General features: G+C 43.7%; 1 protein-coding gene across 9 annotated transcripts in view; it reads right to left on the bottom strand.

The window, feature by feature from the left end:
• HECW1 (HECT, C2 and WW domain containing E3 ubiquitin protein ligase 1) overlaps positions 1–22,578 on the bottom strand; it is a 407,022-nt gene that overhangs the window by 104,531 nt on the left and 279,913 nt on the right. For all 9 annotated transcript variants that reach the window (XM_051852912.2, XM_051852913.2, XM_051852914.2 and 6 more), the window contains 5 exons: positions 19,645–19,787; positions 16,652–16,752; positions 13,097–14,461; positions 8,174–8,275; positions 3,281–3,431 (listed from right to left, as the gene is read on the bottom strand). In XM_051852912.2, the coding sequence (XP_051708872.1) occupies positions 3,281–3,431; positions 8,174–8,275; positions 13,097–14,461; positions 16,652–16,752; positions 19,645–19,787 (1,862 nt within the window). The remainder of the gene's footprint in view (positions 1–3,280; positions 3,432–8,173; positions 8,276–13,096; positions 14,462–16,651; positions 16,753–19,644; positions 19,788–22,578) is intronic.

Raw genomic sequence — 22,578 nt, 5'->3', positions numbered from 1 at the left:
TACAGGATGAGGAGACACGTTCCAGCTGGGAGGCAGACAGCAAGGGACTTGCGCACAATGGAGCCGTGAAGGCCTGGAAGAGTGCGCCATATCTGGGGCATGGCGGAGTGTGAACAGGGTCCCTGTAGCTGACTACACAGCTTTCAAGTTGCTAGTGTGCTCCCTGCTCTTCCCAGCATGCATCTTGCACAAACATATCTGAACTTCACAACCATCCAGCAAGGAGTCAGGAAGACTCCTTCTGGCAACACTGGAAAATATTTCCATTTTTCTGGAAGACAGTGATCATTGTAAATTTCTCCTGGTAACTGCAAGGTATCACAAACAAACAAACAAACAATGACCTGTATGTGTTACCACATGGCGGACAGATGAAAGACTCCCAGGATGTGTTCTGTAGCTGCTTGCTGCCCAATTATAGAAAACTTCAAATGTGAGAAATCCGTGGGTTAATAGAATTGTTGAAAAGCCTACACACTTATCTGAGGGGATGTGGCACTTCCTAAGTAGATTTTTTTTTTTCACAAGAAATAAACACTTCCTCAAGTCACAAAATTCCTTTTCTTTCTGTCTACCCAGATGGATGCTGCAAACACAACTTTGTATTCAGCGAAGTCCAGGTATCTCACCCAGCATGTTCAGTTCCACTGGAGGTCACAGGAACTCACGCATGGAAGGCTGCAAAAGTTCTTTGGAGGCCTTCTTTGCAATGGATTTGACCTAATACTTATGTGACACAATCTGAACACCATGGATTTGCACGGATTTTTATGACGTAGAGCAATGTGCTTTCTTCTACTCCAGATTTCCTGTCCTGTTTTGCTTAATATTCAAAAAGCATCTCTTGTTGACTTAGCTTGATGATACTATTTCTCAACCTGCTAAACAATTTCATCCCATCTGTACTGGCAAGACAAACCTAGAGTCTAACTTCTGCCCAAGGAACTGCAACAGGGTCTCTATGAAATGAGCTGGCTGGGTTCTCTACATTTTTAGTAGTAGATTTGTTGCCATCATCATGAGAGGGTTCTCCTACAGATTTTGGTGTGGTCCTAATAGAGCTGGAACTTTGAAGTTCTTCTTTGCAAAATATGCTGCATATGAAATATTTTTATGGAGGCTGGCATTGTGGTATAACAGGTTAAGCTGCCACCTACAATGCTGGCATCTCATATGGGAGCTGGTTCACGTCCCAGCTGCTCCACTTCTTATCCAGCTTCCTGATAATATGTTGGGAAAGCAGTAGAAGACAGCCCAAGTCCCTGGGCCCCTGCACCTGTGTGGGAGACCTGAATTAAGCTCCTGGCTCCTGACTTCAGCCTGGCCCAGCCTTGGACATTGTGGCCATCTGGGGAGTGAACCAGCAGATGGAAGACCTTTCTCTCTCTATCTCCCCCCTTTGAAACTCTGCTTTTGAAATAAATAAATCTTTTCTAAAAAATATAATCCTTTATGGTTCTTATTAATAATTTAAACTCTAAGCAGCTGATGGGGGAAAATGCATGCAAATGTTTTCCAAATGTTCAACAATAAAAAATGTTCTGGTGACCTTCACCAAATGCATGTTTCTCTGTGTACACCAATAAAATGTAGCTCCATTTTCTTGTCTCTGTTTTTCATAAGATTAAAATTTCCAACTGTTTTCTTTCTGGCTGATACAGCTACATTTCAGTGACTATCAATCAGTGTGATCTATCATCCCTGCGTTTTGTTCGTTTTAGTTCCTCTCACCGTTTCCTTCACCTTCATTTTTGACATGTAAACAAGAGGACATGTGGCTGTAATTACAACTGAAGGCTGAAAGTATCTGGAAACCACCTTTCTGGTCTTACAAGAAAAAGATCCCTGGGACGATGTGCTATACTTGCTTAAAGGATGGATTTTATTGTTTAGGGTTTCATGTGCCATCCCTTACATGGTATATGGTGAGGGTTTCGTTTTTAAGCAAAACACTTCTCAAAAAAAAAAGTTCTTGAATATTTATTTTTCTAAGATTAAGGCCTTTTAATGTTTACTATTGGGGTGGGTCTTCAGTGCCGTGGGTTAAGTCACTGCCCGAGATTTCCACAGCTCCTATCAGAGAGCCTGTGTTTGAGCCCTGTCTGTTTTCCAGTCAGGCTTCTTGCTAATGCGTATCTTGGTAGGGAGCAGGTGATTGTTCAAAGTAGTTGGGTTCCTGCCACCAACGTGGGAAAGTTGGATTGAGTTTCTGGCTCCTAGCTCTGGCCAGGTCCAGTACTGGCTGTTGTGGGCATTTGGGGGAATAAACCAGCAAATCGGAAATCTCTCTTTCTTCCTCTCTTTCAAATACATAAAATGAATAGATAAAAATAATCTAAAATACTACTATGAATGGATATGTAACAATTATGATGATCAGGGCAGAAATGTACACAGTGATTTAAGAAACATTTTTTTGGCGGCGCCACGGCTCACTAGGCTAATCCTCCACCTGTGGCGCCGGCACACCGGGTTCTAGTCCTGGTTGGGGCACCAGTCCTGTCCCGGTTGCTCCTCTTTCTGTCCAGCTCTCTGCTGTGGCCCGGGAGTGCAGTGGAGGATGGCCCAAGTCCTTGGGCCCTGCACCTGCATGGGAGACCAGGAGAAGCACCTGGCTCCTGGCTTCGGATCAGCGCGGTGCACTGGCTGCAGTGGGCCTGCTGCAGCAGCCATTAAGGGATGAACCAACAGAAAAGGAAGACCTTTCTCTCTGTTTCTCTCTCACTGTCCACTCTGCCTGTCAAAAAAAAAAAAAAAAAAAAAAAAAAAACCAAAAAAACAAAAACAACTTTTTTTTTTCCTGCAGGCAGCCTTCAGTATTCTTATGGAACCTGTCCTTTGAATGTTCTTCACTGTTTGAACTCCATAGCGATTTGAGATTGTTATGATGGACATGGACTAGTTTGTCAGAAGAAAGGTGTCTTTTTGAATATTTTTGCATAGCATTTCTGGAAGGCTCATGAGTTGCTAAGATCCTTGGTAAATATACTGGGGGAGGCGGGGGCATAGGCTCCTGGTTAAGAACTCCTGTTTTCCAGCCTGGAGCATGGACAAGTTCAGAGCAGTCCTCACCTTTAAATGACACTTCAGCTAACCTTATCGCCTGCTACCAAATTCTAAATCTCCTTATGCAGGTATGTACTATGAACAAGTTTCTTAAGATAGTTATTTACTTAGCACCCTCCTACAACCTGAGCAGCAAAGTTTAAGAGGAGTTTCCTTAGCTGTCACTCTCCTGTCACTGTGATTTATAGGAGCTCATTGCATACGGATCACCAACCGCCTGTTGAGTTGCTCCATCTGCTGGATGGACCCAGATCTCCGCATCCCATCTGGGGTGGCTGCTGCTGTCGGACGCTGCCAGGTGGTCGTGCGGTTCACATGGTCCACGTAAAAGACCCGCCCGTGGCTGTCAATTCGAGCTTCCCAGTCTAGTGTTTAACAAAAAGGCAAGAGGAAAAATCAAAGACAACGACAGACCCCTGGGAAACAGATACCACTACCAGGTCTTCTGTAGGTAGAACTCACCGTTGGTTTGTTGCCGAAGGTTGGACACCACCCTTACTACCTACCATGGTTTCACGAGCACGGAATCAAGCATTCCAGAAATGAGCTTTTGGTTTCAGATTTTCTGCTATACCATTTTAAACAGTAATTGTGGTTCCTTGGCTATGACCTATGTTAAAACTCTAGTGATGTGTAGAGAAAAATCTGATAAGTTCTTTCTTTAATGACAGTTGTGGAAGATTGGGCATGTCCTCTGTTTAGAGCTAACACTAATGCTAGAGAACCTTCTCTTTTCTAAATCTACTGGAATTAGTAGAGAGAACAGTGGTCCTCACGTTAAAACCAGCTTTACTTTTAGTCCTAAATACTGTGCCTACAACTTCAGATGATTTCTAAGACTTAATAAATTTACTTGATTGCTTTCTCTCTTGAAAGGGTGAATAGAAGAATTTGATACTGACAGTTCCAACATATCCATTTGAAAAACTGTAAATCCACAGTGTATATTTGATTACCTGTGGCTGCCAAATATTTCTGACTAAATCAACCAACTCAATAAACACTACTAATAAACACCCAAACTTTTTAATAGCTCTTTGTTGGTAAGTAACCATTCCAAACAGTAGAGGGAGCCCAAGATAAAGATAAATTCCTTTGCTTCCCAGGTTAAGCACAAAAAACAAAACTAAAAGGTAGAAGCGTAGATGATCCACTACATAACACATGTAGTGACCAGGTACAGTGAGGTACATGAAAAAATCCTCAAAACTCAAAGAGCTGGAAGTAAAGTGTTCATATCTCAGCTTAACATATGGGAGCAATGTTTGCTGTAAAGATGCACAAAGCTTTTAGAATTCACATGTAAAAACATGGTGGAAATAGCAGCATCATGATAAAGTTATGCCGAAAATGTATTAGAGCAAAATAAAAAAAGCAAAAATGATTGTCAAGGGGGAAAAAACCAGCCTGTTACATGAGGAAAGCTATAGCTTTGGGGAGTAGGTCAGATATTAACAATTCCGTTGAAAACTTACCATTCAGGTAATGACATAGCAACTTCCAAATTTTTAATGAAAAATATACTTGATATTTTTTGATACCTATGTGTGTGGTTTATCTGTTTGTGAACATTATAGGCTGTGTCTGATCTGAGGGACTGCCAAATAATTTCCAGTGGAAATTAAAATACCAAACACTAAATTTAATTTATAGATAAATTGAAGGAAAAATGTGAGTACATAAATAGGTTTTAGGAGATTTTGAGTAAAATTGATTTTGAGTAAAACTGGAAATAGCCAATTGTTGCTATTTAATTCAACTGAAAAAAAAAAAAAAAACCTTCTTTTAGCACTGAGTATGAACTGGAAACTATGGTAGTGCTGAGTGATATATATCCCTGTCCTATGGGGGCTACAGGAAGAGCTTCTATTTCCAAATCCCTCATAGAAATGCAGACAGACTCCCTTATCAATATATTAAACATCTGCAGTGTGCAGTGCTAATTATACACTACTTTTGAAAAATTACATACTCTTTAAATATTCAGGAAAAATAGGTAAGTATAATTAGAAATTATAAGTGTGCTTTCTGAAATGTTATATTTATTTTTTTGTTATATTTATTGTGCTTTCTAGATTGTTATAATTATATGTTTTTCATAAGGTCCAAGAATAGTGGAAAGCCACGTAATGTATATTTAGTTATTACATTAACAAAAAACTGGAAAATTATGTATTTTGAAAAACGTTAGCAAATGCAATACGATGATTAAAGTCTAGACCTGTCTCTTTAACTCGAGAAACACATCTGCTTGCTTTCTTGGTGTCACTATCTGGATGAATTTCAAATATGAAATGATCAGAATTAAGCTTCAGATCTTTCCTACTAAACCTGGCTCTACTCATAGCCTTCCTTCCTATTTTAGTTGGGCTAACACCATCCTGCCAGGATAAAGCTCCTGGGTCACTCTTGATTGCTATCTTTCTCTAACATCCATTATCATCCATTATCAAATCTATTATCAAATACACCTTCAAAATATGTATCCAGGATCTGACCATGTCGCACCATCTCCACTGCTCCCACCCTGGCTCAAGCTGCAACCATTTCTGTCCTAGGTCACTGGAGTCTTCTGTTGGATCTTGAGCGCCTGTCCTTTCTCCTCAAAATCCTTTTTCCACATAGCAACTAGGGAAAACCTTTCAAAATCTAAGTCAGACAACGTCACTCCTCTGCTTAAAGCCCCGCACTGTGGTGGGCGTTTGGTTTAGTGTTAAGATGCCACTTGGCATCCCTGCATTCCATAGCAGAGTATCTGGGCTTGGGTCCTGGCTGTGAGGCTGATTCCAGGTTCCTCCTCGTGCACATTCTCGGAGGCAGTAGGGGATGGTTCAAGTACTCGATTCCCTTCCACTCACGTGGGAGATCTGGATTGAGTTATTTGTTCCTGGCCTCAGTCTGGCCCAGTCCCAGCTGTTGTGGGCATTTGTGGTACAAACCAGTGAGTGGGAGATCTCTATCTCTTTTAAATAAAAAGTAAATAAGTAAAATCTTTAAGAAAACCCCACAGTCTTGCACTGCCCCCTTTCATCCAGCGTAAAAACTAAAGCCCATGATTGATCTGTAAGGCCCTAGTGATCTGGGTTCTGCTATCTTCCTAACTTCATCACCTCTTGCTTTCTCCCTTCCTCAGTCTGCTGTAGATGCCCTGGTCTCCTATTCCTTAAACCTGCCAGGGTGTTTCCACCTAGGGACTGGCAGTGGCTCTTGCCTTTACCTGCAAAGCTCTTTTTCCCTAACACTTCTATAAATAACTCCCAATTCTATAAATATCCCTTCCAGTATTGCCTTCCCAATGAAGCCTGCTTTGATCACTCTGTTTGAAAATGCCAACCAGCCACCACCTCCTATACAAAGTCCTATTCTGCTATACTTTTATATTTCCATCTCACTTGTCACCAACTAGTATGTACACTAATTCCTTTGCTATTTTTTTGTTTGTTATCTCTCTAGTGTTTGCTTGAGGGCAGGGATCTGTTTTGCTTACTTAACACAGTATCTAGTACACAGTACACAGTAAGCATTCAGCAAATATGTCTTCAATGAATGACTAGCAGCAATGAAATCACTCATGTACTAGGTGAAAGTATCTTTAACAAGTCCATCAGTAGAATTTCCTAACAGCTTTCTAATATTTTTCAAGGTTGTGGGGCTGGAAAATTGAAACCTAGCCAGAAAACACATCACTCTAATTATTGTAAGTAGATTATATTAAGTAATTATTTTCAAATGAATTTATGTTAAATTACTTATAACATCTGCATGGATATGAAGTTATTAGTATTGCATGGACTCAAAGTCAATTTATGCACTTAGGAATTGATGGGTAATTTCTTGTGGGAAAATGTCCCTTTCCTGGACAGCACATGATACAGATCTTTTTCAGGTAAGTGCTAAGTAGAAGCTATTTATAGTGATACTGAACATTACTATTCCTTTATGGAATACCCATAAATCAAAATATAAATAGCAAAATCAAATATCTAAAATTAAAGGAGATAATGTTTGGCTTGATCCCTGAAAAACAAATATAGTGTTCCTTTAAGATAGTACACTTATTAAAAATGTTTATTGTTTTCTTGCTGATTAAATACAATTAAATAGGGAGAAGAGTGGTGTTCATTCAAAATACATCTCATTACCAAGAACAGATGAGTTGAGAAATAAGCATTTCTCCTTTCGAAAACTGTTACTACTTATTGTAAGCACAGGCAAAAGAATGTGTGAAGAAACACTACTGGTTCCTTGCATCCTAGAAAGATGTTGAGGTTTTAAAATCTATCTAGTCTTAACGGTTACCTTTTATTGAAAAACAAGCCTAAAACAAAAGAGAAATGTTCTAGAATTCATGAACATATGTTGATGCTAAGTGGTGTCGGTTCCTTCTTATAAACTTATTAAATGGAACATTATAGGGTTAAAGTTGGGATGGTGCTGGAGACTGCCTAGTTGAAACTTACATTTAACAGGTGAGGACATTGTATTTCTATTTTACAAGTGAGAAAATACTGAGTTTCTGAGAAAGTAAATGAATTTTCAAACTTCAGATAATTAGTCAGATAATTATTAATTATGACTATAGTAGCTAGGAGAAGATGATAATGTATTTTATCCTGAATATTTTTCCTGGAAAACCCTAAAAACTATAAAAGAAATTTGGAGCTATTACCCATTTAAGCAACTGCAAGTTCATGAGCCCAAAGGGCTGAATTTTTTAAATTACATAGGGGTGCCCATGATTTAACATATCCCATGGAGAAAAACAGAATCCTATGTCTTTAAATATATGTTTTAAATATAATATTTGGGACCTAAGGGTCATGAAGAGTTTTCAGGAATAGTCAAATCTTATAAAGAAATCGTTTCCATTTCAGAAATTGAGGGACACTGAAAATGTTCATTGGTCTCTTCAAGATCACATACTGAAACCAATAGTCAAAAAAAAAAAAAAAACCCACACCCATTTGTACAGGTGTCATGTTGATTTTTGATAACTCTGTGAGGTATAGAGTTGGGGAAGAGTTTGGATGTTGACATAACAAATTTATACTGACCTGTTTAGACTTCATAGGAAGAGTAAGACATAGATTTTAAAACTAAAGCTTACTTGGTGGAAGAGGCTCATCGATTGTTGGGTAGTGATGATGTTCAGGCCTCAAGGAAGGAAGCTGGCTTACTGGCTGGGAATTATGGAGTCTAGGACATTCACCTATGGACAAGATAGTCAAGACATTCAGGTTCATTCATTGCCGTGACAACTTCATCAAAAAAGCATGATTGTAAAACAAACTATTTCAGGAAACAACACCCAAAGAGTGGGAAATGTGTGTGCGTGTGTGTGTGTGTGTGTTTGTGTGTGGTTTGCTACATAAACAGTAATTTATGAGAGATAGGATCATTAAAAAAAAAAACACGAAGAAAAAAAATCCAAATTCTTCTTGACAAACGGTCTGTGCTCCCCAGAACAATATGCAGGATCAGAGACTGTCTGTAGCCACCTGAATTTTCTTGAGTGAAGGTGGCATTAGAAAGGAACACAAAAGAAAGTTAGTAGAGCCTGCCTTTAGTCCAGTGAAGGAGGTAGGCCTGTTTGGGTAAGTGTAGCATTTGTCAGGTCCCATAAAAACTCAGTGGGCTTGTGCAAAATTTTACCCCATTTAGATAGGTTTCATCAGAGGGCTGCAAAGAAGCCATTTTTCAAAAAAATAAAAATTTCTTCCAGAATGAAGCTCTCAGATGGTTTCTTTCCAAGAGGAATCAAGGAGCTGATGGGTGGTGAAGGCAAATTCCTGAGTAGGAAAGTCAAGGGACCGGGTGGGGAACCGAGGTGCTGTGGGACTTTATGGCTGTGCCACATTATTTTGAGGAGGAACCAGATAAGTAAGTCAGGGCGCTCTGGATAGCAAAATGGACAAGAGACAAAGGAAGGAGATAAAAAGCAGGAAGACCAAGACAGGAAACCTTGAGACACAGAAGCAGGAGAGAAGGAAGAGGAAGAGCAGACAGGGAGAAATGCAGAAGTGAACATGCTACCCACAGAATGCATGCCTCAGATTATTATCGATGTGGATTCTATGCTGTAAGTTCAGATTTGTAAGGAACCGCACCATGTTTTAAGTGCTTTTGTTTCATGATGTCTTTGGGGTGAGTAGAGTGGCCACGTGGATGGAAGGCCTACAGCACCTGCTGTTTAAGTCACAGACTCAGAAGCCATTGCTCCTAATCTTTGGAGAACTAGCAGGGCCAGACAGAAGACAGCTTCCATACTGGTTTCTGCCTGCCTCACACTATGCTGGTCAAAAAATCCCTTATTGGCCAGAGGACAAAGCTTGGATCTTTTCTTTTCTCCATGGCTAATGCCAACAGCAAGTGTTCCATCACCCTTTGGGTTGAAAAGGAGAGACACTGTAAAGACAGTGGTTCAGATATTTGTGGGATGTTTACAAATATTCAATGGTTGAGTATTTCCTAGAATGTCCATACATGGAAAGGATGACTACTTCCTCTCACACTAGTACCATAGAATTGATCAAGAATAAAATTTAATTAGGAGGGAAGTAAGATGGGCTTAATTTTGCACTTTAATTCCTGGGACTAACTGGCAAACAAAAAGAGAGATATATTCAAGAACAAAGGCCCTTTTAAATGTGAAAAACATAAAATAAATAAAAATTTAATGTTGTTTCCTGTGTATACTCTAGTGTGTCACTCAAAACCTCTGGGTCCTTGGGGACACCAATGGAGATCAAGGAGGGTGGTCCTTGGGCCAGCAGACTGTGGACAGGCTACTGTTTCAAACATGAGTTCTGTCTTTAAGCACATACCTTGTGTGTTTAGTGTCACAGATGAAATAAAGAAAAGCAGTACTACAGTTGTTATGTCATCAGCTGCTTCAATTTGAATTTAGTTTCTTAAAAAAACAGCAAACTTACCTCATTGTAATTAATTCAACCAATCGGGTTAATTACTCCTCCAAGCTAGTAGAAATACAATATTCTTGTTTGCCAGGGGTTAATGGAGCTGACCCCAGCTGCTTGTGAATCCCAAGCAAATGCAATGATGTGACTGACACTTTTCAGCCAGCTGAATGGATGGAGTGCACTTAAAAAAGCAAGCGGTTCTACTCTGCACGAGGCCGCAACGACCCATAATTACCCTTGCATCAGACACAAAGCGAGTGCTCGGACCTGCTGGAACCCCAGAGAAGGAAATGTATTCTCAGCCAAAAACACATGAGGTCCTTGAACTTCTCTTCTGCTTATAAATAACATGAGCAAACTGCAGAAAAATAGGGACTGCCTACCATATTAATTCGAGCAAAGTGACTTACATCTGATGCAACATTTTCCCTGGATAACATGGTGCAGGAACTGTAAATCTGAAGGATCGTTTTGCATGCTTTATGCAAGACAACCTCAAATATTGGTCTCTGTTTACCTGCCTGGAAGAGCCCTTACTCTTGTGAGAGGCAGCCCACTTTATGGTGTCATCTCATTTAACTCTTCCAATAACCCTTGGAGCAGATTCTACAATTGTACCCATTCTGCACCTGAGCAAACCGATCGAGCAATGAGGTAACTTGGTAAGGGAATGACAGGACTGCATAAAAACCCAGGACGACCACCTCGGAGGCAGGGACTGAACTAACACACACACTACCACATTGCTCTTCTCATTCTTCCATAGAAGCATTTTTTTTTTTTTAAAAAAAAGCTCTTTGAAATTGAGCTTAAAAAAGAGGTTTTTATGGCAGGAAAATAAGGAGAAAGTTCATAAATACTGCTTCTACAATTGTCAGTTCAGACTTAAACTGCCCCATGTTCTAAAAAGGTGCTCCTCCAAAAACTGCCGCAGACTCATTTAAGTGAGTATGCACGCAACAACTCTATCTTGGCTAATCTAATGCAGTTTCTATACCTAAAGAAATAAGAGTCTAGAAATCATGGGTAGGGAGCAATAGTGACTTCTACATATGCACAAGGCACCAACAGACACGTGGTTGCAGGCAGCTGTGTTGAAGCCCTGCTTGCCTTAAGAAAATGCTCTCGTGAAACCTGGTAGTGAGGGAGCACAGTACAAGTCAGGCCCTACTGAGGAGAGCGTGACTGGTTGTGTGAAGTCAGGTGCCCATGTGTGCCCGGTGTCCATGAAACCAACAGTCCCTCTCGGGCGTCTCTGTTATTTCCCATCATATCTGCCATAGAGGGGCACACAGGTGCTTCTCAGCCTTTTCCGAGTGTACCGTCTGCAGAACTCAGGAATTCAGAAATCCATCGAGAAAGTGTCCTATGCAGACTTCCACTATGGCCTGAAATACTGCCCTGCCTCCCCCATCCCACTCCACTGCAGAACATTAATCCCTGAAGAGCATGAAGTCTTTTTTTTTTTTTTTTAAGTATACTTGTGTATAAATTTATGCCAAGCCAATTTTCAATGATTCATGTGTGGGTTTTCTTCCAATATTGGGGCCAAAATACTCTATGGGCTAAAACAGAGGTTGTAGGGCTCTGGGCTAGGAATTGTTATTACACTTTCAAATGTTAAAAAAAAAAGAAAAGTTTTCGCATGGGAACAGTTCCTTGATTTTGCCTCTTCACCCGCAACACCTAAAATATTTGCTACCTGGTCCCTTATAGAAAAAATTTGCCACACTTTCACCCAAAACTTCCCCCCAGCTCCTGTATGTGGCCCTTGTGGGAATCTCCGACTGTTCTTTCCTTCTTTCAATTACATTGCAATACTGGGGGGGGGGGGGCTTCTGGTGCCACTCCATCCTCCTGTGCTCAGCCCACGGCATCTGGCCTCAAACAAAGCAGGCACTGGAAACGTCTTTGTTAAAGGAAGGAATCCACCAGCCCCTCACCAGGGTGTTATTTCCTCCTGTGATGATTTTTTTTTTCTCCACCAACTTCCCTATGCTGCCACCTTCCCTCGCTCTCTCCTCCGAAATGCAGTACTGGGCATTGGTGAATACTTGAAATTAGTTTTTATGCTCACTTTAGTTCCTGTTCAGAAGATTTGCAGGTGCTCAGAATTCAAACAGAAAGAAGACACAATTCTGGCCCTTGATGAGCTTACAATCTAGAGAGAAAGCCATCACTTTTTGTTTGGAGTCTAATTTAAACAGCGGAACAGCAAAACGTCCAAAGTATGTTTTTCCCTTTTGAAACAACTGAATTACTCCATGTTAGTGCTTTCCATCCACCCCACCCCCACCCCGAAATTTCATGATCACTTGACTGGAAGATGGTTCTCAGTCCTGGATAAAGAAAGGCAAGTTAATGTGACATAGGATCCCCCAGGCATGACCAAGAGGGACCGTCTTTCATTAAAACACAGAATACATTTTAAAAACTGAAAGTGGCAGGTATTGGGTTAGAATCGTATTTGCAACAAAGTGATTTATGTATTCAAGGTATACTTTCCTTCCATTAGCAAAAATAGCCAACAACAATAACAACGAGACAACAAAGGAAACAAAACCAACAACAAGGAGGAGAATTGAGCAGACAGAAACCATGACAAATATGTGTAGGCTACGTATCCATACATACATGGGCTCAACTCTAAACAAAGGTAAAGAATCTGTGCTCTTCAACTACCATTAACATTTATTGCATGTGTGGGGGAGTTGGCGGACGTTTACACGTGATTGACCTCACGGTGATGGCCGGTTATTTCCCGCTTATCCCATTCAATACTGGTCTTGGCGCTTGGGTTGCTGTTAAGACCAAAAGGACAAGGTACACTAACCAGTCCTCCTGCTGAGGTCAAACAGAGGGGTAGCACACATACAAGGGCACGCTCACACCGCATCGCTGGGCTGCCTCGTGCGCATCTGGGACAGCAGGTGGTGTCGCCTATCATGCACAGAGACACAGGCACACGGAGACGACAGACAGGCACACATCGCCTCGGCAATCCCGGGGCAGACACACTGGCCCCCGCCCCCGTGTCTGTGACCCGCGCGGGGGAGCCCTGTGTCCCCCGGCTGGTCCCAGCCTCACTCTGCTCAGGTTTGAGGTCTAACCTTCTCTCCGGTGGCTGGGCCCGGCCACGGGCGACTCGAGGCCTTCGGCCGTTCTCGCCGCGTTCCCGCCGCCCGGGGTGCCCGAGAGCTCGTCCGGCCAGGCGCAGATGCCGTTCGCCGACTCCGGCTCCAGCTCCGGGCTCTGCACCGAGTCCGGCACCGACTCGAAGGCGCTGTTCTCCTCGTCGTCGTCGTCCTGCGAGGAGAACACGGTGCTCTCGGAGATCTTGGCGCTGTCCACGGAGGAGAAGCGCGTGTGGCTGGCGAACCTGCTGCCGCCGGGGTAGCAGGAGGGGCTGTAGCAGGAGGCGCTGTGGCAGGAGCTGCTGTAGCAGGACGTGCTGTAGCACGAGGAGCTGTAGCACGAGGGGCTGCAGCACGAGGCGTCGCAGCCCTCGCAGCTGTGCTCGCCGCCCTGCCGCGGGCTCGAGTCGCTCTCGCTGCCGGTGCTCGGGTGAGCGTCGCCGTCCGGGCCCGCGTCCCCCGAGGGGCCAGGGCGCCCCGTGCCTGGCACAGCGCCCCCGAGCCCTTCTCCGTCGTCGTCGTCCAGGGCGGCCGGGTCGGCGGCCACCGTGTCCACCTCGCTGAGCCCATCCTTCTCGGAGGAGTCCTTGAGGGTGGACTCCTCCTCGGCGCCGTCGTCCTCCTCGGCCGCGGCCCCGGCCTGCGCGGCGGGCAGACTGTGCAGCAGGGTGTGGATGCGGATGTAGTGGGTCCGCGGCGTCTCGGGGTCCCCGCACGCCGACGCGATCACCGTCTCCAGCTCCGACACCGGCAGCGAGCACGGCCTGCTCTTCCTCTTCACCGAGGCCCGCAGCTGCAGCCTGCCCTCCCCCGGCTGCAGGGTGGACACGTCCCCCTCCTCCTCCTCTGCCTCCTCCACCTCCTCCTCGGGGCCCTTCTCCTCCTCCCCGCCTCCAGCCTGGCTCTCGGTCTCCACTTCCTCTGCGCCAGGCTGCTCGGGGCTTCCTTGGGCCTCACCGTCTTCCAGCAGCAACAGAGGAGCCTCCTCCCCCAGGTCCAGCCGCTCGGCCAGTTCTTCTGCACTTGGGCCAGGCTGGGTGTCCTCTTGCCCCGGGGCCAGAGGCTCTCCTACCCCTTCAGGCCCCACAGACACCGCGCCGCCCTCTCCAGCCTCGGCGGTGCCTGCCGCTGCCTCAGCCGGCCCGGCCAGCTCCAGGCTCTGGCTCCCGGAACCATCCCCGACCGCGCCCCCCTCACTGGGCAGCTCTGGCTTGGAGCTGTCCCCGGGCTCTGGCGCCTCGCACGCGGGGTCCTCACGACTGCCTCCCACCAGGTTGCTCCTGGGGCTGTCCTGATTCCCCGCCGACTCAGGATCCGTGCTCATGGAGATCTCCTCATCATCTGTGGGCGAGAAGAAAAGCAAATCATCCCTTCCTGCCGGCGCAGTGCACCATTGAAATCGGAGAAGACCCCCCTAAAATTTACACTGAAATGTGGCCCCTTAAAGTTCCCTAGAAATGCTATCCGGGGTGCCACATGTGCTACCAGAATCTGGGGTGCTATACGATTTCACCACGGGCTTATTACTAAGTCCCCAATATTAATAAGCCCTAGAGGGTTCTTGCCTAATATTTAGTGAAGAATTCTAAATACTGGCACAGATAAACAGGGCAGCATGGTACATTTTAGGCTTTTATTTAGTGAGAAAGATGCATAGGAGAGTGAGAGCTTTATTTAGGAGAGAGAGGTGAATATGGGGTTCATACCGAGCACCAGGAACCAGCCACGTGGAAGAGCATCTAGGCCTGTATCTGGGCCAGGAAGCCTAGAGCACATGGCCTGAAGGCCATGCACCCTAGAGGCACGGGGCTACACCAAGCCTCCTCCTGACAAGAGGCCAGGGAAGAAGAGCCGGCCGGGCCACACCATGTCCTGGCTTTTAACCCACCCAGGTGTGGCTAGGTAGGGGAATGAGGCCACTCAGGGGCTGGCAAAGGCATCAGGTAGGTGCATGAGGTCACACAGGGGTGTGGCCAAGGCGTGGCCTTCCAGTTCACAAATCTAACAATTTTAACCTATATGCCTGCTTACTTCACCACGGCTAAGGGATTTCCCACATCAGGATACTGGGTGTAGAGGTTGAACGGGGTTTCTCTCTGCCAGATCTCTGCTGAAAAACTCTGTAAAGAATGATCTCTCCTTATGTTTCTGACAGCTTGCAGTCTTGGATATATTTCAGAATTCTGGTTCAAGAGGATTTAGTTTTTGGTTAAAATATCCAAAGCCTCGCTCCTCCCCAATTCTGGGCACTAGTAGGTGCTCAACAAGGTTTGTGACATGGCTTGACAGACAGAAACAGGGCTGTGGTGCTATGGATAGTTCCTCCAGGAGCCCTGACAAGGTTAATCTACTTGCCCAGGATGCTCCTGTGCCTGGGTCCTGCATGGTGACAGATCGGGTTCTTGGGCAGCTAGAGAGAAGAAAAGGGTGGGGTGACAGATGGGAGCAACTGCACTCATTCAATAGCTCAAGCTGGAAAGTTCCCAGTATTTGCAGTTTAGGGCAATAAAAAATGAAACACGGTCTCCACAGTAAGCAGCCATTCAAGGAGCGGCAACCTTGAAGTCTGCTTAACTTGACCTTCCAAGGAGAACCTTGCCAGATGTGCATCTCCCAATCTGAATTGCACTAGTGCAATTAATTAGTTGGGGAAAAACAACCTCTCTGGTTAGCTGTAAACCTGTCACTATGGCTACACTGAAGAAACAGTGAGTTTTATACTAAGAATATAGAAAAAGGGTAAACTTGAAAGGGTAAGATGGGTGAGGTGTTTTCTTACAATCTGAGTTGCATGTTGGGTGTAGAACAGTGGGACAGGAACTTCATGCATGGGTAGTGATAAACTCCAGACTCTAAGTTCTCAATGACTTCGTTAGATTTAACAGGGACGCATAAATGTAGCCCAGAAGGACCTATCAGTTCTCAGCATGGTCTACACTTAGTATGAGGGTTGTGGAAGACAGCCAAAGTGGGATTAGGAGGTATCTCAACAGTTTTATTCAGAGATACATTTTGGCATCAAAAAGTGAACACTGGATGATTCTGAAATTTTCTGTCTTAGATATTTCATTTTCTTGGTAATATTAGAATAAAAATCCATTGCACAATCACAGTTCTTAAATAATATGGTACTTTTCAGCTACTAGGTAGTTACGTCTAATTACTAGGTAGAAAGATTCTCATTCATTCATTGATTTCCTCGTGTGTGCAATGCTCAAACAACTACTGAGCACCTCCTACATGGGTATTGGGAGTAAAATGTTGGATACAACAGGACTCCCCTGTCAACCCCCATCCCACTGTCTAACCCTCTACCTTTGGGCCACAAGAATGAAGAGGAGCCTCTGAATTAAGGAGACAGCAACTCGGTTTCCAGAATAGATCTCTGGCTTCTACACCTCAAATGGAGAAGATAGAGAACCACAAAGCCTAGGACATATCTGGAAAGAACTCTGGTTACTGTATTTTAGAGAAAAGAACCGTAGTATGACACTAGCCTAGGACAAGACATGAAGTTCATGCTGAAAATACCTGGGTGGATGGAGGAAGTGATCTCAAATCGGAACTGTAGCTGTCCACTCACATGATCTGTTGGAAGCCTGCGGCCAAGTGTGTAGCTGACCACCCTATCCCTAGAAAGAAATAGGCACCAACAGAGCTGGTCAATATCTTTCCTCCTGCAGATGACATAGTATGCTTGCTACATCAGTGCACAGTGTAAGCCCAGGATGTCCTGAAAATAGGAGGAGATGTGCTGCACGTCTAAGATGATCCTAAGGTAAAAACAGTAAAGTACATGTGCCCAATAAGCATGCAGAATTGCAAGCAAATCCTTATTGAATATTATAAAGCAGGAGTCAGCACTACAACACTACAAATCTGGTTCACCTCTTGTTTATGTATAGCCATGAACTTTTTACATTGTAAATGGTTGGAAGAGAAAATGAGAGAAGAGTAACAATTTGTAACATGGGAAAATTGTATCAAAGTCAAATTTCAGTGCCCATGGATTAAGGTTGTATTGGAATACCACCTTGGTTTTTTTTTTTTTTTTTTTTTTTTTTTTTGACAGGCAGACTGGACAGTGAGAGAGAGAGACAGAGAGAAAAGTCTTCCTTTTTGCTGTTGGTTCACCCTCCAATGGCCGCCGCGGCCGGCGTGCTGCAGCCGGCGCACCGCGCTGATCCGATGGCAGGAGCCAGGAGCCAGGTGCTTTTCCTGGTCTCCCATGGGGTGCAGGGCCCAAGCACCTGGGCCATCCTCCACTGCACTCCCTGGCCACAGCAGAGAGCTGGCCTGGAAGAGGGGCAACCGGGACAGAATCCGGCGCCCTGACTGGGACTAGAACCCGGTGTGCCGGCGCCGCTAGGCGGAGGATTAGCCTAGTGAGCCGCGGCGCTGGCCCACCTTGTTTTTTAGTTTATGAAGTATCTGTAGTGACTTTTCATATCACAATGGCAAAAGTGAGTAGTTTGGACAGAGACCACGTGGCCTGTAAAGCCTAAAATATTTGCTACCTGGTCTTTTTACAGAAACCCTGTGTTTTAAAGCACAGAGAAAATTAAAAGGGCATGGATGTCCTCTGCTGATCACACTTTTTCCAGTGTGCCTTGAGCAGTGGACAGTGCCAGACATTGCATGCCTTGGAGGTAAATACATCACGTTTAACAAAGGATACTATCACAGTCAGCACTCCAGAGCCCATCCAGTGCTATGGAAATGCACTTGCCCCATGACGGAGGATAACAAGACTGGTGGGCTGTTTTCACTGACTGGCTTCCTGTGGCCACTAGAGGATGGTCTACCATCCCATCAGGACACCTCCATGGCTTGCTATTGCCTTTTTGTGGAGAGCCATTAAACTCTATTTCATTCTATCAATTCTTTTCCTTTTCCCTGACAAGGGCAAGAATACTAGGAAAATCACAGCTAATCTTGTTCTGGTAGGGGAGACCATCCCTTGGGAACATGGCAGACTTTCCACAGCAGGAGAGGGGGACAATGACAAGAAGAAATGAGCCACCAGCTTTGGCTTATGAAAAATACTCAGCATGGAAGAGCAGGTGGATTCTCTGTGTGGCTGCAGTGAGCAGGAGAGAGTTCAGTTCAGCAGGTGCAAACTGAATATCTAACACAGGTTAAGCAGCAGCATGCTCAGTGCTGGGTATAAAACCCAATAGAATCCACCCCTCTTTTTGTCCTCTAGCCTAACATTTGGAAGAGATGTTATCAGCCGTGAGAGAAGACAATAGGGAAGAGAAGGATAGAAATGAAAAGTATGATTAAGGATAGACAAGAGAATGAGTCTCAGGAATCCTGGGAAGATCCTGTTTGGGGCACCCTTGGGCTTTGGAGAGAGGCAGGTGTGCCTTTTGCTTTTGCTATGCCTCTGTCACTCACACCCTTGTGTTTAGGTAGTTACCATTTCTGAGCCATGTGTCTCACGTGGAGGAGTGGTGACAATGCCTAAATCACAAGTGCATTATGAAGACAAAATGAAATAACAAAAACCATAAGGAAAACCATTCCCTTTTGAGTTCCTGCTATGTACCAGTGACTTTGTTACATAGTTTACATGCATTTTTTTTTAATCCATTCAACCACACATGGAAAGTGTGACCACTGTGTCTGGCAATGGCTGCAGCTCTGTGAGTGTCAACTTCCTTGGCTGAAGTTAATGACATACTTTTGTGCACATGACTTCACATGGACTGTAGGGTTCTAAGTAAATGCCCTTATGCTAACTATTAATGATACCAAAGTCCTTCTGAAAATCCAAAGAACATCAAATGAAGACACTTGCAAATTCTGCACAATCTTTCTCATTTCTTTGATATCATTCCAGGGGCTCCATAGGCTTATGGTCAGACTTATACCCAATGTTTTCAAGTATAGTTGTTACATGAGGAAATACATATCATATATAAGGATTTATCTGGTCTTAGTTTACATTAACAAGAACCATGGGTAGAAATGAATGTAAAAGGCAAAAAACACAGAAGTATATTCTTTTATACAATTGAAAGAAACATAGTATCAGTCATTCCATGAAAATTCCTGCTTCCAAAATTTCATCCATACTATCTAGCATTTTTAGTAAATTCTGTATCTTCTATGATATTCTACTCTAGTGTCTTCTATGATAACTTAGCATTCCAACCTATGGAAATGTCACATTTGATTAAATGTGACACATGTGGCAGGCATATGAGTGAGGTAGCATTCTTCATAGTAAAACCAACTATACAAGAAAATGCCTCATTGAAGACTTCTTTTAACACTGCTAAGGATTTTTTGTCCTTTTATATAAGTAACCAGGATACACAAATAAGGGGAAAGAAAGGGTTTGTTTAATTGAATGTTGCGGCTCAGGCAACACAATGAATGGGAGAAGCCAGGGAATATAAGAAAGCCATTTTACTTGGATGCTCCATGAGATTACACCCCTGCAGCTTGCAGGCCTCCCTGGGGCAGAGCTTATTGGCTGAAGCCTGGTGACTCTGAGCTCTCAGCTGCAGGCTTACCCTATGGCGTGTCTCTCCAGCAGTCTCTGAACCGGCATTGACAGCTTTCCCAAGAAACGCTTGATGATGGGGCGGCTCTTGGCAAACTTGTCCTTCACCTCAATTTCCAGCACATCGGTGGGCAAGGACACAAAACTGAATTGCTACAACAAAACAATATGTCACATCAATTAAATGAGAAGTTCCAGGGCTGCCCAATTCCTCGTCCATCTGCCTTGATGACATTGTCAAACACGCAGCTGCAATATATTTATTTCAAGGTCTTAGATTTCAAGACTGTGAGCCTTGTTTATTCAGTACATGAGGGGTGATGATGAGATGCTTCCTCCGAACTCAGAAATAGGGTTATTCTCTGAGATTTGAGATATAAAAAATCACACATTCAAGAGAAAGACTGCCACCCAGACCTCACTATAATTGACTAGGAAAGAAGTCATAAAGAAAGAACAGGCACAAATTCATGTATAATTAAAGACATGCACTTTCAAACACAAACAATATATTTTTCATGGTTATAGTGGCAGAGATTATTAAAAGTTTGATAATACTTTGTATTCACTCCAAACTCTGAACTCGAAGGAGTCAGTCTTTTACATTTTACTTCATTTGTTCAAAAGCATATGATGTGACTTTTAAAATGAAAGCAACAGCAATTAAAGCAACACTGTGACCACCAGAAGTTGGCTTGGCCAACAGTGAGAGTGTAGAAGACTAAAGAGGGGAAATATTGGCATCGTCCCATCTGCATGGGAGGAAGAAGTCCTGATTAACATTCAGTATTACTGTACCTTAATCAAGTGCTGTGAACAACTAAAATATATCATGATTTACTTTTATTCTCATTAATTCCTGACTGTACTCTTTCAACTTTAGCTGATATCTATTTACAGAGATAAAGTATGCTGGGCAGCAGTCAGCATGAGCTAAGGCAGGCTGCACTAACAGCCAGTTTCCACATCTCAGTGATATAAGATAGCGAAATTGCATTTCCTGTCCACACTCCTATTGTGGGCTGATGGTACAGCCACACATTCAAACGTTGCTAGTCACAGTGACAGAGGCACAGAGAGTTCCTTAGGGCCTTCCTCTTGTAAACACATTAGCCTCTAAACAAAACTTTTCATCAAAACTAGATCCATGCCCTAGCCAGACACACGGATCAGGAAGTACAATCCTCCAGCATAACCCAGCTGGGAGGTGGACTGCAGAAATATTTGCTCAGTAGCACTAAGGATGTCCACATTTCCTTATGGGACATCCAATTTCAATTAAGAATTAGATTTAGTTAACTCCTATATAATTCCTAAAAACCAATCATTCTTGGTACTGCAAAACTGAATTTTGTAGTTAATTCATATGTACATTCAGGTCACTAATTTAAATCTTCCTTCTTTTCTGATTTAGTCACATCCTATGAGTTTAGATATATCATGTATTCATTGTCATTTATTTCACAATATTTTCTAGTTTTGCCATGATTTCTTTGTTGACCCAAATATTTTTATTTTTTGAAAATATTTATTTATTTGAAAGGCAGAATTTACAGGGAGAGAAGGATACATGGATGGACACACACACACACACACACACACAGATCTTCCATTCACTGGTTCACTCCCCAAATGGTCACAAGAGCCAGGGCTGGGCCATACTAAAGCCAGGAACCAGGAGCTTCCTCCACAACTCCCATGTGGGTGCAGGGGCTCAAGTCTTTGGGCTGTCTCACGCTGCTTTTCCCAGGCACATTAGCAGGGAGCTGGATCAGAAGTGGAGCAGCCAGGACTCAAACCAGTGTCCATATGGCATGCTGACACCACAGGTGGAGGCTTAACCTTCTATACCATTACATTGGCCCCTAACCCAAAGATTTTTAGAGAAGATTTTGCTTAAATTTGTATTTGTATTTTTTAAAGTTATCTTTTAATTATTTACATTTCATTCCTTAAGATGAAAAAGATATTAAACAGTATTTAAAATTTATCTTGGTAAATAATAATAATAAGCCATCCATGGGTCTGGTTCTGGTGTCACTGGTGTCAGATTCTTTTAATTACCTGGGACTGACTGAGCTGTCTGAGCTGTTGCCAGGATTTTTGCTGCTGGTTTGCACTAATCCTACACTGCATCCGGGCCAGGGGTCTAGCAGCACCCAGGTCTTTGCTAGGGTACCTCCCACTTGGAGGACCTAGAACTTCAAGTTTTGTCTCTTGAGTACTGTGAAATTGCAACAACCTCCTCTTGGATCTTCTGCTTTATGTCCACCTTCTCTCTACGAAGCAGCTGCAGAGAGTTGGCCCTCTTGAAATTTTTTCTATCATCGCAAATGCTTTTTATTTTATAAATTTTGTTTATTTGTGGCAGAGAAAGAGCAGGAGCACAAGTGAGAGAGAACTGAATCAGTTCCTAAATGCCCACAACAGCCAGGGCAAGGCCAGGTCACAATCTAAGTCTCCTAGGGGGTGATGGGCACCCAACCACTTGAGCCAGGACCCCTCAGTGTCCACATTAGCAGGAAGCTGGAATCATGAGCAGAGACAGGACTTGAGTTCCAGGTACTCTGACGTGGATGTGGGCTTAACTGCGAGGCCAGCTGCCTGCCGACAATTGCATTTTGGTTTTGCATTCTATCCAACTTCTTAGTTGCTTTTGAGTAAGTGTACCATGTGCTGCTCCGTCAGAGCCAAAAGCAAAAAGCGACTCCTTCCATTCTTGATTCTCCATCATCCTTCCCACACACAATGCTAGGAAAGTTTTTATAAAATTTTAATCAGAGCATGTTGCTTCCCTACTAAAAATACACCATTGGCTTCCTATCACATGCAGAATAAAATCCAGCCCCTCTTTATGGTTCCCAAGATGCTGGCAGATGCTTCTCTCCAGCTTCATGTTACAGTCCCTCACTCACGCGCTCTAGCACAGTAACAGTTCTGCTTG

Source organism: Oryctolagus cuniculus, chromosome 16, assembly GCF_964237555.1.
Source record: "Oryctolagus cuniculus chromosome 16, mOryCun1.1, whole genome shotgun sequence".
Lineage (NCBI taxonomy): Eukaryota > Metazoa > Chordata > Mammalia > Lagomorpha > Leporidae > Oryctolagus > Oryctolagus cuniculus.
This window is presented reverse-complemented; position numbering and strand designations above follow the sequence as displayed.